The 17,694-nt window shown below is 52.8% G+C and overlaps 2 protein-coding genes across 15 annotated transcripts in view; one reads left to right on the top strand and one right to left on the bottom strand.

Annotated features, from left to right (window-relative positions):
* Positions 1 to 8,828, top strand: part of LOC137462055 (opioid-binding protein/cell adhesion molecule homolog) — a 342,323-nt gene extending 333,495 nt beyond the window's left edge. For 5 of the 7 annotated variants that reach the window (XM_068172052.1, XM_068172053.1, XM_068172051.1 and 2 more), the window contains one exon: positions 1,692 to 4,582. In XM_068172052.1, the coding sequence (XP_068028153.1) occupies positions 1,692 to 1,792 (101 nt within the window). In that variant the 3' untranslated portion in view covers positions 1,793 to 4,582. Of the gene's footprint in view, positions 1 to 1,691; positions 5,548 to 6,765 lie in introns of those variants that run through there. The other 2 variants (XR_010993561.1, XR_010993562.1) reach the window with 2 other exon arrangements.
* LOC137462053 (protein CEPU-1) overlaps positions 7,630 to 17,694 on the bottom strand; it is a 357,852-nt gene continuing 347,787 nt past the window's right edge. For 7 of the 8 annotated variants that reach the window (XM_068172041.1, XM_068172044.1, XM_068172043.1 and 4 more), the window contains 5 exons: positions 16,374 to 16,508; positions 15,415 to 15,535; positions 13,680 to 13,831; positions 10,754 to 10,786; positions 7,630 to 9,210 (listed from right to left, as the gene is read on the bottom strand). In XM_068172041.1, coding sequence (XP_068028142.1) covers positions 9,110 to 9,210; positions 10,754 to 10,786; positions 13,680 to 13,831; positions 15,415 to 15,535; positions 16,374 to 16,508 — 542 coding nt within the window. In that variant the 3' untranslated portion in view covers positions 7,630 to 9,109. The remainder of the gene's footprint in view (positions 9,211 to 10,753; positions 10,787 to 13,679; positions 13,832 to 15,414; positions 15,536 to 16,373; positions 16,509 to 17,694) is intronic. The other variant, XM_068172042.1, reaches the window with a different exon arrangement.

Raw genomic sequence — 17,694 nt, 5'->3', positions numbered from 1 at the left:
TTTTTTTATGATTTTGGATGATGTGCTGAGCTGCTGCCATTGGTTTGAGGGGTCAAAACCAAAGAAGAGGGAGCAGTAACAGGTCTGAGGGAAGTCAAGCTAAGAAGCCCTTTTCTATTCTACCTGCAAAGGCTCTACCTGCCCCTAACAAATGTGGGTTTCCACTTATCATTTCACAAGGTCTATTCAGCAAGGAAATGTCTGATTATGGCATAGCAGTTCTACCCATCTTGGATGATCATGTGCTCTTATAATCAATTTTGTTTGAGCATGGGCATGACACAGCTTCTTGCTCATCACTCAATCTTCCCATCATTTCCTTCACCTTCTGGCAGTGCTTGGATTTAACATATCAGACTCTCCCTTGCCTCTTCCTGAATTAAGATAAATGCTCACAAAAAAATCAGCAGATAAAAAGAGAAGGAATAACACCATCCTGAGGAAATTATAGTACCTGGATATGATTTCATAGAATCACAGAATAATTTGGGTTGGAAGGGGCTACAGGACACCTGGGGAAGCCCTTTTGATAAGGGCATGGACAAGGGGGAATGGATTTAAACTGAAAGAGGATGAGTTTAGATACTGGGGAAAAAAATTCTTCACTTTGAGAGTGGTGAGGCCCTGGCACAGGTTGCCAAGCTGGAGGTGCCCCATCCCTGGAAATGTCCAAGGCAAGGTTGGACAGGGCTTGAAACAACCTGAGATAATGGAAGGGTTCCTGGCCCATGGCAGGGGGTGGGACAAGATGGATTTAAAGTTCCCTTCAACCCAAATCATCTTGGGATTCTATGATGAACCCACTCCAGGTAACTGCAGGCCTGAGAGCATATTCACAAATGCATAAGAATCCCATTAACTTCACACTTCATCCATGCCCTGAGTTTTGATGCTAAGACAGCTGAGCACTTCTTTTTCTATTTCTTCCCTTTCAGAACGCCAGTATTGGGACTCAGACCTGTGACTTCCCCAAATGCCTCTCCATGGCCGTGGGGAGTGCAGGCAGACCCATGGCCCTATGGCAGTGTGTGTGGTGGTTGCCTCTGCTTCCTTCACTCTGCCCAGCTGTCTCATCCCATCCTGACTGCCCCCCTGTGTGCCCTGCAGCCCAAATAACAGCCCTAACAAAGAAACCCCAACAAATATTCACTCCAGTGGTGTAATCAGATGACCAGACTCCTCCCTGCCTGACCTGCCTGCCAAGAACCCCCCAGAACCCCAAAATGTTCCTGCATACCTGAGAATCCACATCTGGACAATGCCATTTCCTGAGCCAATGATCCTGTGTTACCAGTCACGAGCTGTGCCACTCCAGAGCACCAAGGCCTCTGGTCCCGATGGCTCTCACATGATTGTTTGCATCCCCAAGGAAAGCAACTTCAAGCATGGTGGGGCTGACACCTGCCCATGGCATCTTCCTCCTCCTCCTCATACAAGGACTGTGCCTCCCTTAAGTGTTCCTCAAGCTCTTTGCAAACCTCCTCACCTCCTCCTCCACACTGACAATGTCCAAATAATGGACAAATCCACCACCCCTCCAAGGGGGAACACAACACTCTGGTCAGCTTAGGGGTGGAATGTGAAGGGGAACTGCAGAGACAACACGGAGGTGGGTTCCCTTTGCTCTATCTCATCATCTCAGAGTTGGCCCTAATGCTCTCCTTTGTCTTTCTCCTCTCTCCTCCATACAGGGCCCGGAGCGGTGCACGATGGCGGCAATGCGGCATCCCGGGTGGCTGCTGGCCTCTGCCTCTGGGCCACCCTCCTTGCTCGCCTTCTTCTCGACTTTTGATAAGGGAGCGGAGGGTCCCGGGAGGCCTCGCCGCACCTCTCCCCCGCCGCGGGCTCGGCCGCCGCGCCGCCCGGGGACTCCTCTCCATCGGACGGGCAATGCACCGGAGGACGGGCGGCGGTGCCGAGCGTCCGAGGATGGCCCCGTCTCCCACGTGCCGGGATCGTTCTCGCCGCCGGTTACGCTGTACAGACCCCACCACGTGCCACCAGACTGTCACTCGCCACCATCGCCCCAGGGATGTGGCCTGGCACAGACGGTGCCCCCTGTGGCTGCCTCATCTCCAACACCAGGGGCATGGAGCCGTCGGGGCAGGTGCTGCCCAGAGCCTTCACCGGGATGTCCGTCTCGTCATCTCACTAAGCCGCCTATGCCCAAAAAGACCCCAAGGTTGAAGCCTCCTGGCTCTGCCTTCAGCCCTCTTGGTCCTGAATGTCAGTTCTCGTCGCCAAAGCTCCTCCCTAAGCACCCCGATGTCGCCAGGCCCCCATCACCTGCCTCTGCTCCTAACAGGATGCTCTCTGGCCCTTTGGGAGAGGGTCACCCAACACAACCAGTTGTCCTTCAAGGGTCATGCACTTCCCACTACTCTATTCCAGCTGACATCGTACCCCTGTGCTTCCCACTAAAACCCCCTCACTCACCTTCCTGAGGACACGAGGCTGCTTTCCCAGGAATGTGAGCCCTGGGGACTGCCACCAGCCCTCCTAGAGACTAGCGCCTTCTTGCTGCGTCAGACAGCCAGGCCCTCACTCCTTGCTCCAGATCCCTGCCCACTCTGCTGCTGGCCCCCTGATGGCAGGGGCCACCCCATGGCCCTCACCTTGATGCTCTGCCAGCACTTTTTGGGGAGGTTTCTCTGGGCTTGTTTTCCAAGCACTTTCCAACCTGCACAACAAAAGCACAGCATCAGCAGCGTGGGGCAGAGGCTCTGAACAACAGATCGAAACACCAGCTGACAAGGCCCTTTTGCTACAGCTCTGACGTTCATGACCGTCTGTATCTCTGCCCCTCATGGGGCCCTGAGCTGCAATGTCCTCACTCTGCCTTGTGTCATGCTCATCACGTGTCCCTGCCTGAGGAAAGTCTGATGTGTCTGACCCTGTGGAGGAGGCCTGGGCTCTGTTAATTTGCTGTGCTGGCACAGCAGGGACAAGGATGGCTCCGATGCTCCCTGCTGCAACTTGTCTGTGACACCAAACCAGACACACTCAGATTCTGCCCTCTCTGCTTATTCTAGCCACCCTGGGAGCTGCCACCCATGGTGGCGGTAGCCATGCGATCTCCCTGCATATGGAATTGTGCTCCTGATAGCCTCGTGCACCATGGACCCCCTTGCCTGGTACATTGTGGCAGCCCTGAGCCTTCTTGTCACTCCATGGCCACCCAGGAATGCTTTGGTGCCACGGTCTGGGGATGGACACTCCCATCCTACTCCTGAAAAGTCAAGCGTGGCACTGGAGCCTATTGCTGCAACAGGGAGACTCAAGTACAGCAAGGCACTGAGCAAGCACACAGAGTGTCCCCTGTCCTGACCCAGCGCCTCCCCGTGCCTTGTCCCTTCCTTCTCCCTCCATAAGTGAGATGACTTAAGAACAAAGGCCACGCACACGCTGTCTTCCCCCTGCAAACTCTGCTCCTGCCCAAACCTGCTTTCTGTGGCTGCAGGGAAGCTGGGGTGCCAGCCCTCAGCACACAAGATGGAAAAACCACCCTGAGCCAGAGGCCATGATGGGCCACCACCGTGTCCTCTATGCAGCCGTGCCCATCCTCATCCCTCTTCTCAATGGGCTGCCCAGGACCTGCTGCAAAATCTCAGTGGATGCTCCTGTCCGCCCATCCTGGATGTTCAACACGTATCATGGCTGGTTGACAAAAAACACCTGGCCCCAGGCAGGGGCTGCCCCAGTGCTGGCCTGAGGCGCTGGCTTACCTGGTGGACGGGGATCCAGTACTGCCTGGGTGAGTCCGCGTCCTGCGGTCCCTGTGGTGCTGCTCTGCTTCTCCACTGGCATCCAAGAAAGGTGGCACTGTCAGCGATGTGGGTCCTATCCCATGGCCCTGGGCATGTTTATTGTGTGGGGATGGCACTCTCTTCAGCCAGCACAGCAACACGCACATCCTTCCCCACATGCCCGCTCCAAAATACCGTGGGTGCAGGATACACCTTGCCCTGATGCCTTTACTGCTCTGCACTGCCCCACAACCACCCCTTGCTGCCACCCCGTGCCCTTTCCTTGGTCAGCCCCAAATTTCTCTGTCCCCACAGCAGAAATGCTGCAGAGTCACAGGGCAAGAGGCCACGGCAAATCAGAGAGTGACAGCGACGAGATGCCATGACGCACACTGAGGCTGGCGGGCCTGGTGCCAGGGCCGCCCCCATTCCATCCTTGTCCCTGGGTCGGGTGGGCTCCCCTGTACCCTGCTGGGACGGCATTCGACTTTCTCGTGCCATGTAACGTGCCATTGTGAGGAACGTGTTGGCTGTCTGAGACCAGCCCCGCCGCAGCTCTGCTGGGTGGCAGACCCATTTGTGACCACTACTCTCCATGTTTGGATGCCTGGGGGGTGGCCGGGTGCCCAGGGCGGGGGCAGTGTGGCTCTTGGGTCTCTCCTGCTGACGGCCGTGATGGCCGGTCTTGAGTTTCTGTCGATCATTGTATTCCAAGGGTGGCTATACTACCTGAGATTTGTGCATGTTACATTGTAGTTGTAACCTTTTCTAATTCGGCAAGAATAAGAGATGGTTGTGATTGTGCAGTGTATCAATAAAGTTTGACGAACTTTGTACCTTCGGGGCTTTGCTTCACGGGTCCCGCGCACCCCAGGGAAGGGATGCGGTGCTGGGCACCTGCTGAGCTGAGCTGGGAGGGCTCCTGAGTGCCTGGGACCTCTGCCACTCCTGGGGTCCCACCCAGCACTTGGCTGGGCCCTCTTTTGATAGTCCCCTGTGACAGTGATGCTTGAAGCCCCACAGCTGGGAGGCTGCTACTGTTTGGGCCATCCTTCACCCCATCCATGCATCCCCCCTGGGAATCCACCAGTGAGTCTCGGCTCCTGCCCACCTCTGTCTTCCAATGAGCGATGAGCACGCACCTGTTGACGGAGGCCCTGCAGGGTAAGGACTGTCTTAGTTCTCATCACTCACCTACGTTCCATGGAAGCAGCATGATCAGGGGCCTCTTTTCCACGACGGAAACATTCCTAGTATCTCCTCCATCATCTTGCAACAATGCTCACTCTGACAACTAAACCTGCCCCCATGAAGGGATGCCTGTGCAGACAATGCCCTCCCAAGGTTTGCTCCTGTCATGATCTGGCAGTGTGTGACACAGACCAAATGTCTTCATCAAAAGATAAAAACCTTGAGGACCAGAAGCAGAAGACCCGTGACCCTCAGTGTCTCCCTTACATGGCTGTAACCTCAGCAGACTGTGCCCATCACTCCCAGGGGATGCCTCACCTTTCCACACCATCAACCAGGAGAAAACATTCAACAAGCTCTTCTAGTGTGAGACCTGCTGACAGGAGACTGGGGGCAGTGGGACTGTGACAGGACTCATCAGAATCTTGCTCACTTTGAGACCTCCCTTCGTCTTCCCCAGTGTGGGAATGAAAAGCCCAGTCCCAAGAGTTTTTTTTTCTCTGAACCCCACAACAAGTAAACAGCTCCATCCCAGCTCTGCTATGAGCTGCTGTGACCTTGCACATCAGGAACATCTCTGCTGTCCCCCTTGAGTGACCCCAGCAGCCAGGTAAGTGCTTCCCAAAACTCACCAGCCTCCTCAGGGAAGGGATCCGGGAGGGATGTATCACCTTGCCCACTTTCATCAATGTCACCTGCAGTGAATCAAGCATTGGTGACCTCCATGGGAGACTCTCTGCTTTGAGCCTCTTCCAAAAACTCCCAACCCATCAGGGAGTCAGGGCTGATTTGATGTAACTACAGGTGCCACAAAGCAACACTCACCCCTTGCATGTGGCCCCTGGGGATCCTGCCACAATCCGAGCTTCCCTAATCTTTCCCATCTTCCCATGCCAGTTCTGCCTGATACTCAGTGCTGGATGTGCCTCCACTAGAGTGAATACCTACAGATGTCCGAATGCTCCTGCTCATGGCACATCCTGATGCCTCGTCTGCATTGTCCCCATCACAGAGCACAGGGAGACGATGCAGCCCCTCTCCGCCTTATCTGTGATACCCTCCATCTCCCTTTCCTGCCTTATCTGTGATACCCTCCATCTCCCTTTCCTGCCTTATCTGTGATACCCTCTATCTCCCTTTCCTGCCTTGAGAGGGATGTTTCTCCATGGCCCTCAGCAATACCCAACCTGTTCCTAAGGACAAGAACCTCAGCTGCTACATCCAGGGGGAGGGAGGGCATATTTCAGACCATGACCTCCATCCCTCCCCAACACCAAGAGACACCCTTACCTATGTCAATAAATTATTACATAAATGCATCCATCGAGCCGCCTCTCTCTCTCTTTAACTTCCTCTTTGTCTGCTAGCTTGGCACTGGACACTCCTTGATCTCTCACCTAGAACACCAAAAAAGTTACAATTACAGAGAGGAGGTGAGGGAGAGAGCCCTGTTACCTCCATACCTATCCCTGGATCCCTCCCCATTACCCCCAAGCATCTGGGCATTTCCCCTCCTACCAGGTTTGCTCTACTGTGGCTGGCTGGTCCAACCTGGGAGTTGCAGGAGCTGCATAAAGACCCAACACCATAGTCTCTATCATCCTGACCCTGCTACCTGTGCCCAGCTGTCCTGTCCCCACACCCTCAGTACCCTGTCCCTTACTTGGATGTGCCACAAAGCCTGAGCATGGTTCTTCCCTTACCCCATGTCGGTATAACCTGGACACTGCATGTCCTACCTCAAAACAACACCTTCCCATCCTTCTTTTTCATGCTCATAGGGTCAAGAAATAAAAAAGCTCTCACAAAACTGTGACGCCATCAACAGCAACCAACTTCTGATCCTGCAAATGTGTCAGGTGACCTGAAGAAAGTGGCACCCTGGAGGCTACAGTTGAGGCTGAGGACCAAACCCACTAAGCAAGCTTCCAGCATCACCAAAAACCAAGACACTGACCAAGATAAGGCTCCATGGACAGCAAAATGCACCTACACCCAAACAATTCTGCTGTGCTTTGCCTGCATGCAGCACTGCATGGGGGACCCTGTTCTCTGCACCCACCTCACATTACTCTGCCCCTCCTTCCCACACAGGATTTGCTTCAGCTGCTCCACAAACATCCCCTGCAATGCTGTGCAGCTGGGCTAGAGAGCCACACGGTGAGCTTAGGGGTATTGAGTGGGGTCCTGAGCAGGGAAATCAGACATAGCTGTGCCTCACACTCCATCTACTCACCAAAGCCTTACCTGTGACAGCATTCCTGCTGGGCTCATCCGTGAGGTCCAGGGGCCATCTTTCCAATGCTCTCCTCGCCCATTGTGATGACTTGGTGCTCCCAACTGCCACCCCCCCTCCAGCATCCCTCCCCACATCCCTCCCCATTCCTGGTGGCGCAAGGGGAGAACGTGGAGTGGCCCTGGCCCCCACAACAATGAGCACCACAACCAGACGGAGCGGCCACATGGAACAATCGTTTTAATGGATAGGCAGAGAGAGCCCCCTCGCCGCCTGTCTGCCCGCGCCCAGGCCCCCCGTGTGCCCCCCGCCGCCGGCCGCAGGGAAGGAAAGGAAATTGAAGGAGGAAAACCAATTGCAGGAGAAACCCCCGCTGAAATGGGCGGCGAGGCAACAGGTCCTGCACCTCGGCAGGGGCCGGTTGCTTCGTCTTTTTTTTTCTTATTTCTTTCATGGTTTTTATATATATGTATATATATATATACACACACACACACACACGCACACACACACATATACATACACATATATATATATATATATATATATATATATATATAAAATATAAAACTGAGCTATATAGATCTCCCTCTGTCCCTCAGCTCGCTTTATTCCACCGCGAAAAGGCCAGGGCCACGCGGCAAAAAGCGACAGAGAGGGGCCCTGGTCCCCCGTGACCCTTTGTCCCCAGTGACCCGAAGGTGGAAAGGCAAGGGGGTTCAGGGATGTGTGGACCGAGACGCTTGTCTCGTTGAGAACCGATACACACCTAACTCCATATACAGCATGCAGTAATGGCAGCGGAAGGACCCTGCTGGGAGCTGTGGCTAGAACTCTAACAAAAAAGAAAATTATATATATATATATATGTATATTTATATATACTGTATATATATATCCCATAAAAAGATTCAGTATCTCCCTCCACCTCAACGCGCGGCGAGTGTCGTCTGTGCCCTTGGCAGGAACTGTCCAGACGACCGCTTTTGGGCCGGTTTTGGGGGTGTTTCAGCACAGGACTCCTCCTCCTCCTCCTAGCCGGGCTCACAAGCCTCCTTGGCTGTTCGCCTCCTCGGCAAACTTCTCTCCGCTTGCTCCCCCTCTCTTGGATTGTTTTTTTTCCTCTTTTTTTTTTTTTTTCCTTTTTTCCCCCTCTTTTTTTTTGCATTTCTGTTTTTTAGGAACTAAGAGTTCTAGGCTCGTATCAGAAAATACAATTAATAAAATTAACCATGACTCAGAATCCCTTATCATTCACGATGTCCGCGGATGGTATGATGAAAGCGTGGCTCGACGCCGGTCTCCTTCCTCCCTTTCCTTTCGTGGTGGTGTGGTAACTGTTGAAGATCTATATATCTATACATATATATATATATGTATACATGTAGATATATCTATATATATATATGTATATATATTCTGAAACACAAATGGCGGCACAGTCTATGAGAAGATGGGGAAATCTTGGAAAAGGAGAAAACCAATGTGTCTGGATGGAGGGTCCCACAGGAGGGAGCAGGCAGGCAGCAGCAGTGAAGAGGACAGGGCAGGGGACAAGTGCCACACTCTGATGGCCCCGTCCATCCTCTGCTCTGGCCCGTGGCAGAGAATGGTGAAAACAGGGGGAAAAAGTGGCAGGGGACAAAAAAAAATAATAGGGTGAAGAGAAAAAGACTCAGTCGCATTGCATCTTCAGCAGGAAGCCTTGGATTATTAATTTTTTTCCCTTTTCGCTCCATTCCAAATTCCTGTTGTGGGGTTTTTTTTGCGTGTTTTTCCTCTCTTCCCCTCCCCCAGGTGGCCTGGCCGGATACTCTCTCAATTCTTATGATTATTTTCGGAAACGGTGAACACTTCTTCTTTTCTTCCTCTCCTTTCTGCTTGCACTTGCTGGCCATGGTTGTCTCCGCCGCTATTCCGCGGGCCAGCTCTCGGGTCAAAACTGGCGGGCGAGGTGGGCAAGCGGGAGGAGCAGCAGCCACGCGCAGCCGCTTTGCCGCCATGCACCGTTGTTCCCGTCGTGCACTGCGCCAGGGCCTGCGGGAAGGGACAGGAATGCCCGTTGTGGTTGGTCACAAAGTCAACAAATAGCAGAAACCATGAAATAAAGATTAAAACAAAAAAAAACGAATCACGCTATTTGGGGCCCCAGTGGTGTTGCACATGGTGGGATTGCTCTGAGAATTCTCTGGGTGCCCCCCTCCATCCATGCTGTCTCAAGAACATGGCAACAGCCATCCCTCGCCCCACAAATGCTGATTTTTGTGACAAGATCCTCTACGGTCTTTTTTCAGCCTGAAGTCCCCATCCCAAGCCCACTTCCTGTGCACCACTACCATCCAACCTCCCTCAGCCCCCTTCATCCTCCTCCAAATTTGTCCCAATTTTCCAGCCACACTTGTAGGGGAGATTACAGTTTTTGCCAGCACATTCTGCCCACCTCAGAGTGACCACCCTGTTGCCCACTAGTGTCCCTTGGGAGGGACAGTAACCACCTGCCCACCTTGCAGAGACACCGCCAGCAGCACTACATTGAGGACTTGGTGTTTTGCACCTCTTTGGAGTCTCTGTGAGGCTCAGTATGGGCTCAGACCACCTCAAGGAGATGGGGTGAGAAGGGTAGTCAAGAAAAGCCAAGCCCACCCATCTATGGGGACCACAAGAAGTGAGGAGTTCAAAGCTCACTGTGGGAAAGGATGTGGAGGGTGTCTTAGCCAATGGCTTTCACCAAAACACCCATTTTTTCACCAAATAGTTGGCCCAGGAGAAGATTAAGGTGGAAAAAGACCTCAGGAAGGCATCCATGCTCATGTCCTGTGGAAACAGGGCTGACCACAAGGTCTGATTCACAACTGCTTTTGAAACCCCAGGACATGTCCCCTCACATCATAACCTGACCAGGGCACTGAGCATCAGTAACCATCTGGTTTCCCACCAGTAACACTCTCCAGCACATTCAGACACCTCACACCTCACAAATCCAGGTCTCACACACTACCTCCACAGATATCTACAAGTCATCCCAAGGACTGACCACTCGATTCATCACAAATGAAGCCACCCCAAAATCAAGATGACACCAAGCCAGTTGGCTGGACAGTAAGATTACACAGCAGAGAGCTGGCTGTCCTGGCCAGGAATAACACCAAGAGGGGGACCAAATGCCTGTCCACCCCTATCTCATCCCATAAAAAAGGCACTAGAAGCATCCCAGAGGAGGAAGGACCTGCCACAAGGCCCACTTACACAGTAGCACTGGGAAAGCAGCCCAAAGACATCCCTGCTGTGCCCTGGCAATGGGAAGGGAGCAGGACACCATGGGATGGGGACAGGCATGCAGAGGGCACAGACCACCACCAGACAGGCACAGTAGGCTGGCGAGGAGGGGGCAGGATGGGAGGGTGGCTAAGAAAGCCCTAGTTCATCCCTACACCAGTGAAAGCAGTGGGGATGTTGGGCAGGAGATCCAGGGGGTGGGTGTTGCTGCTGCCACTGAGATGAGTTGTGGTGGGAGCCAGAGGGACCCAAGGGGAACAGCAGAGGAAGCACTGGCATTGTGGGGGATCCCCAAATTACTGACCTTTCCAGGGTGTCAGAGCGGTAGTTGTCTCTTCTAAAAATTAAAGAACAAGGGAAAGTTAAGGCAAAAGGGCAATGGAAAGCGCAGGCTCGAGACACCTCCCTCAGCCTGCCCTCGACCTGGGGTGGGAAAACCAGTGGATGGGGTAGAAATGGGATCTGTTGCCCAAATCACACCCTACTGCTGTGGGGCCATGGTCTCCTCATCTCTGAGATGAGATGACTCTGGGACCTCAGACCTGGCAAAGCCTGTAGTTGCACCCTGTGCAAAAGGCAAAGCACAGGGGCTGGGATATGGGAATGCAGGGGGTTCAGCTCTCCCCCATCCCTCTTGCTAATCCTGCAACATCCCAAAAAGATTTATGGTCTGACAGCCGCCTCTGGGAGCAACAGGGACTGTGTGATGGGTGAGGAGCAGAGGGTTGGTATTTTCTGCAACTCCACAGAATGATGTGGTTTCCCTGAGCACTCTATCATATCCCAGACAGCACCAAATGAGCCGCTGAATGAGGCGGCAGGTCTGGAATAACGAGTGCTACATGTTAAATAAAGCACTAGTTGACCTCCATGAAAAATTAGATTAAAAAAAGGATTAAAAGATGAACACTACATTAGCCTCTCGCACAATCCCAAAAAGGCTCATGTCACGGTACCTGCACAGATTAAACCTCCATTTGTGGGCAAAAACCTCCAAAACACTCAGCTTCAGGGAAAAGGGGCCATTCACAAAATTGCCCCCCAAAACCTCACAGAAGAGACATTTCTCATGCACAGGTAGTGCAGCCACTGCATCCACTTCCCTTTTATCTTGCATTAAATAAAGAAATATGTCGATAAATAAAGACATATTAATCCCCAGATTGAAGACACCGGTTGCTTAGGCATGGGTGAGCTCAGCCCTATGACGCCTGGGGCCATCACATTCCTGATAATTAGGGAGAGGTTGTTCCTGGGGATGCTGGGGAACCCTGCATCAGGAGATGGGGGACCTCTGCATGTCACAGTCTCCTCAGGGAACTGTCACACCCCAAGGGGACTCAATTATTAAAGACTGAACAGATCATTCAATCAATGCGGCCTTTATGGAAATTATGGGTGGTCAAAGGACTCTGATTTCACTCCCCGATGGGATTCACTGTCAGACCACAAAGCTAAGGGGAGATCATAAAATAAGCTTAGACTTTTGCAGGATGCTTCCCTGCCTCCCGCCTGACACTGCCATCACAGCATGAGTCCCACAGATGGGTTAGAACCCAAGGAACCAAGAGCTCTTCAGCAGGGAGATGTCATCTTTACTTTTAGGCTGTTCATCCAGCCTGGATCTGCAGATGCCAAACTGAAGGTCCCCACTAATCAAGAGTTTAACCTCATAAACACATTGGAAGGCTACAACATCACAGCTAAGAATGTGGCTCAGGCTATGTCGGGCACTTAGCATGGCCACCCTACACCTGCAGCACAGGTGAAGCTGGGCCTGGGTGGCTTTGCAGTGCCAGAGGTGCTGGTATCTCTAAAACATGGGGTTTTTGGATTACCAGGAAGGCTGGCAGGGAAGAGAACTGAGACAGTTCCTAGCAATGGTAATGATGGCTTAGCACAGGTGAACCTTCATCACATACAGCTTGGATTTTACTGGGGGAGCAAATGGGTCTGAGTATCCAAGATGGGATGGAACTCCTCTGTAACAGCTCAGGGGAACCTGGCACAGCTGCCAGTACCAGTGGCAGGGGAGGAAGAGCCTGTCCTGTGATGCCACCCTGACCCCACGGCTGTGGTATGGCCCCTGGCAAAGCCTGACGTCCCCTACCATCCTTAAACAAACTGCTCCCTTGGAATCCATCCAGCCCCTCCCCAAGACATGGACAGCACTTCCCAGGGTCTCCACATGCCTCCCACTGCCCCAGCATTCTCCAGAACCCAGAACATAATGTGGGACTGCTCCCTATCCCAAGATGCTTTGTATGACTGGGGCACAGACTGCCCTGAGGGACGTGGGGACAAGGAAGGCTCATCTGTCACTCTGCTCTGCTCCCTCTGAATGTACAATACCAAGAGACAAGGAGACGACCAGGCACAACAAGCGGGTGGCAAGGAGGAGGACAATGTCTGGGAGAGGTTGGAGGTCCCCAGACCCCACTTGTCCTGCATGGTTCAGCTGCAAGAACCACAGACCCCATACCTCAGCAGGAAAACATCCCCAGACAGTGCCCAGGGATGAGATCTGTCATCAAGTTCTGACTCCTCGAGAGCATAGCCCCCACTCTGGTTTTGCTGCCACCTGAAGAGGTCTGACAAATATGTCAATCAATCACAGCCCTTCCCATCCATGAGCAGTGTCAGCATCGCTCTCATCCCAGCTCCAGCATGCAGGGAAACAGTCCTGGGACAAGGGCACAAACCTTCTCCCCCTTCCTGCCCTCCACACCTTCCCATGTCCCTTGGCACCTCCAGTAAGGATATAACTGCTTGGCAGGAGCAGAAAACATGACCTGGAAGGTGATGGAGCAGGGAGCCTGTTTGTTCTCACATGGGAATGGGGCAGCAATGACACTGAGCAGCATCTCTCCTCCCACCCATCGACACATGGGGGATGCCTTCACACAAAGGTTCTTCTAGGTACTCATCAGAGCAAGATGGAAACCTGCAGCCAGCTCCTAACTTGGTATTCATGGCAGATCCCAAACACAGCGCCAAACACCTCTGAATGGTGGGAGACGCTGGACCTGAATCAGGAGGCATCTTTGGAGGTTCTCCCCATCCCAAGGACTCACCACAACCTCCAGCCCACATGTCAAGGGCAGAAAGGATCAGCAGCGAATACACATCTCCCCCAAAAGACATGGGAGACCCTTCCCATGTCTCTGCCATCGGTGGTGTCACTGTGAAGCCATTCCCCCTTCCTGGCTGATTCCCTCAGCCCTACTCACCGTAGAGGATCATGCTGGCATTGGTGTTCCCTAGCTGGTTGGAGGCTACGCAGGTGTAGTTGCCGTAGTCCTGCTCAGAGACGTTGAAGAAAGTCAGTCTGGAGAAGAAGGCTTTGTTCTCCACTTTCAGCCCTTTCTGTCCTTCAGCCAGTCTGGGAGAAAAGAGGAATGGGAGGTCACTGGGGTGACATCAGGAAGGGAAGTGCCTGCTATTTTCCCTGCCCAGTTATCCTCTGGTTGTGCCTGTGAGTGGGGACATGAAGCCTAGGAGAAGAGGGGGAGGGGAAGGTATTGGGAGAGATAAGGAAGACGGATGCTGCTCTGTTGGATCTCCAGCTGCCAGCCCATGCCACCCCCATGCTGATCAGAGGCATCCTCATTGCTGCAGAGACATGGGATGTTGCTGGGACCTGCCAAATGCTGTGCAGAGAGTGGGATGCTCCCATGCCTGGGGAGAGAATGTGGGAAAGGCTCATTCCCACCCTACAGAAGAGCCTGGTTTCCCTCTCATGTCCTCAGTCCTCTCTGCTCTGCAGAATGCCTTCTGTGACCTTCCTCTTCTCTCATCCCTGCGTGTCCCCGATGAGTGCTGCAATAGGCACCCATCACAGCAGGGAGGCTTCTCAGCCAGCACAAATGCCAAAGCATTAACCAAGTGCTTGGGCTTCCCTGAACTGGTGTGCCTGTCCTGCTTAGCTCCTGCAGCTAATTCCTCATGGGAAGTGCCAGATTCCCATTATGATCCACGCTGGGTGCTGATCAGGCAGGCTGAGCCCGCTCCTGCCGCTGCTCCGCAGGCCCTCGTGATCTGACCTAGTTCTGAGCGGAGCCTTTCATCTGCCGCACAAACATCCGCAGCTTTGTACACTGTGCTGCTCCTTCCCTCTCAAACCGGGTGAGGCAGGCAGACCCAGACTTCCTTCTAGCTTCTGGATCATCTTTTTTGGTCAAAATACCCCTCCTTATCAGTGACTAGTGTGGCTTGTCCTGTGTTTGGCCACAACATGGCCCCGCTGGGCTTTCTGGGGATAATCAACACAAAAATTGTTTAAAACCCCTTTGCCTGGGGTCAGAGAGAGGCAATTTCTCCAGAGTGGGACTCACCCTGGGCTGTGCTGCTCCACTCCCCATTCCCCAGCCGTGTTCTTGTGCTGTTGCTTTGGCAGGACACAGAAGTTGCTGGTTGATCTAAAAGGTCCATTTTCATCCCAAAGCAGGGCAGGCTGCCTCTGGGGCATAGCAAACCCTGTCTCTTGATTGACACCACATTTCTTTTGTTTTTCCAAGAGCTGCCTTCTCACCAAAGCATTTAAAGAGATGACAGAGATTTCATCCACTCTTAAGTGCATGGATTTGTGCTGCCAATATCCATTTTGGACATTATGTTTCACCCAAGCAGGGATTTACCACAACACCTTCAAACAGAGGCACGGGCAGCAACAATCCTCCCCCAGTGAAGGCTGAAAGAGTTTCCTGAGAAAATCCCCTTCCACAAATTTGATGAGTTAAATTAAAAGCCTTTAATAGATCCTGGGTGGTGGCAGTTCCAGCTGTGGATGCTGGCTGCCTGATAGAATGCCTGGATTTGCCCCAGACAAGAACAACTTGCTGCTGTCACGGGGACCTGCCTCAGTATCTAAACCAGACTTGTGCCAAGGGTTATGAGCTAAAGCTGCTGGCACTGGGTGCAGTGGGGTCAGTGTCTTCCCCCCTGTTGTGCCCCCCAGGCTCTTACCGCTTGTCATCTTTGTACCACTGGAAGTCGGCGGAGGGGACAGCGGAGGCCTCACACAGCAGGATGCCCTTCTGCCCCACCGGCACCCCGGTGCTCTTCGCATCCGAGATGTACGGCGGGTCTGCGGGAAGAGGGGAAACCGGGGGTGAACACCCAACAGCCTTTGGGACTCCTATCTGTCTTGGTTTACAAGGCAGGTGTCTGCTAGGGAAGGCAGAAAAAGCCTCCCTTGGAATGGAGAATGTAAACGCCCTCCCTCTTCCCCTCTGAATTGTTAGAATCGAGAAATCAAGCGGCTTTCAGGCAGATATGGGAATAGGAATAACAGTTCTTTACTAGTATGGATAATAAAGCAAACAAACAACGACTACGGCACTATCCCTTCCCCTTGCTCCTCAAGATCTCCTTTCTCTCCCTGCATGTGGGTAGGAGCCAAAATCATCTCTGAGCCCATGCTCAGCTCCTGCCACTCTGGTCCTGCTGTCCAGAGGTTTTCAGGTTTATGGGGGCTCTCTTCCAAACACAACAGACCCCCAACTCATGGCTGTTACATGTCCATCTAATGGAGTGACCAGAGAGGGGCTTTGGAGGGTCTTCATGTGTGTCTGAACATGAAATATGCTGCTTTCTTCCTCTCTTTCATTTTTTCTAACAGAAAAAAACAAAAGTTCTATTTACTGCTCACTTCTCTCCTCTCCTCAGAGGTTATCAGCACAGCATCTCTCCATGGCCAGAAAATCCAGGTTGATGGAGACAGCTGAGGAGGAGGTGGTGGAAAAAAATGGAGCTCGAAAAGAAGAGGAAAATAGGGCAAAACACCACCTGCTCAGAAAAACTGCTGCCGTCTGTCTCGCTCTGGGACCTTTGTGTGCCTCACTTCCAAGTGCCACTCCCTTGTGGGGCAGCATGGTGACCCTCTCCAGCCCCACCCCTGTCCCCTGATGGCCCCTGGGACTCACAGTTGACGGTGACTTTGACTCGCTGGACGACGGGCGCTGAGACATCGTTGGAGGCGCTGCACTCGTACTCTCCCGACTGCTCCCGCGTGATTCCCGTGATCTCCAGGTACTCATCCTCGCTGATAAAGCCCACGGCTGCAGAGGCAGAGACAGAGGGCCCTGAGTGATGGGGAGGCACAACAGCCCTGTGCTCACTGGCTGGTCACCATCTGTGAGCATGTCAGTCTGCACTAGGACACAAAGCCTGCCGGTCCCAGCCCAGAATGCCCTTGTGCCTGTGCCCCTCCATTCCAAGAAAATCATTGCCAGAAAGGTTTCTGCAAACACTGGACTGCTCCAGCAGCTCTGGCCTCACTGAGAGCATCACTTGCTGGAGATAACGTCCTTGGGGTGCTCAGCGTGGGCAAAGTGGGCAAACCTGCACCCTGCAAAATGACCTGAGCTCGTCTCTGCACATCCCTCCTGCTGGGAGATACCTCCAGGCTAACTCAGCTCACATAAACACCCTTCTCTGATTCTTCAGCTTCAATTAATTCACAGCAAGTCTATTCCCATTAGTGGTGGTGCCAACACCTCCCTTTATATGAACCACCTCATCCCTTTGCCACCCCAGGCTCATTTCTGGGAGGGCTGCACTTGTCCCCCTCTTCCCCATCCAGGCTGTTGTTCAGCTTCTTGTTTCATTCAAGCCAGAAAGATGCAATCAGTGTCATTTCCTTCACTCTGGCATCTTTCAGTCCCATTCCTTGCAGGAGCTCTCTTTATTTTGACGCATTCCTGGAAAAACATACAGTGCTTGGCTGGCCGGGAGCAGGTTGGGGCACAAGACTCCCCAGGTTCTTCCCCCAAACAAGCAGCAAAAATTACTTTTTTCAGCCCCAAAACAGGGACAACTTCTCCCTTTCCTGTTGTTTACATCTCCCCACTGGATCTTCTGCAGCCAGGATGCTGTAATTACTGCACGGAGCATCTCCGAGCCCTGTGTCACACTTAATATTCCTATAAATTTTAAACGGTAGTCCTTGGTACATATGTGTGGCAATTGGTGTCATATTTTAATTAGGCTTGCCCTACACCATCTGAAATTAATAATAGCTCGAATTACCAGTGTAATTTATAAATTAACATTGCTGCAGCATTAGGAAATAAATTAGCTCTGGACAGCTGTTTCTGGGAGTGAGTGCCAATGGCAGAGAGGCCAAGCACAGGTCCCTGGTCCCCAGGGGGATGCCGTGAGCTCGGCCAGCCCTCGCTTCCCACCCGGATACTGCTGTCTGTGCCGGCGTGACCTGATGGGCCACAACTCGCTGCGCTTGACTGG

Source organism: Anomalospiza imberbis, chromosome 24 (assembly GCF_031753505.1).
Source record: "Anomalospiza imberbis isolate Cuckoo-Finch-1a 21T00152 chromosome 24, ASM3175350v1, whole genome shotgun sequence".
NCBI classification, from domain to species: Eukaryota; Metazoa; Chordata; class Aves; order Passeriformes; family Viduidae; genus Anomalospiza; species Anomalospiza imberbis.
The sequence above is the reverse complement of the archived record's forward strand: the minus strand, read 5'-3'. Positions and strand labels throughout refer to the sequence as shown.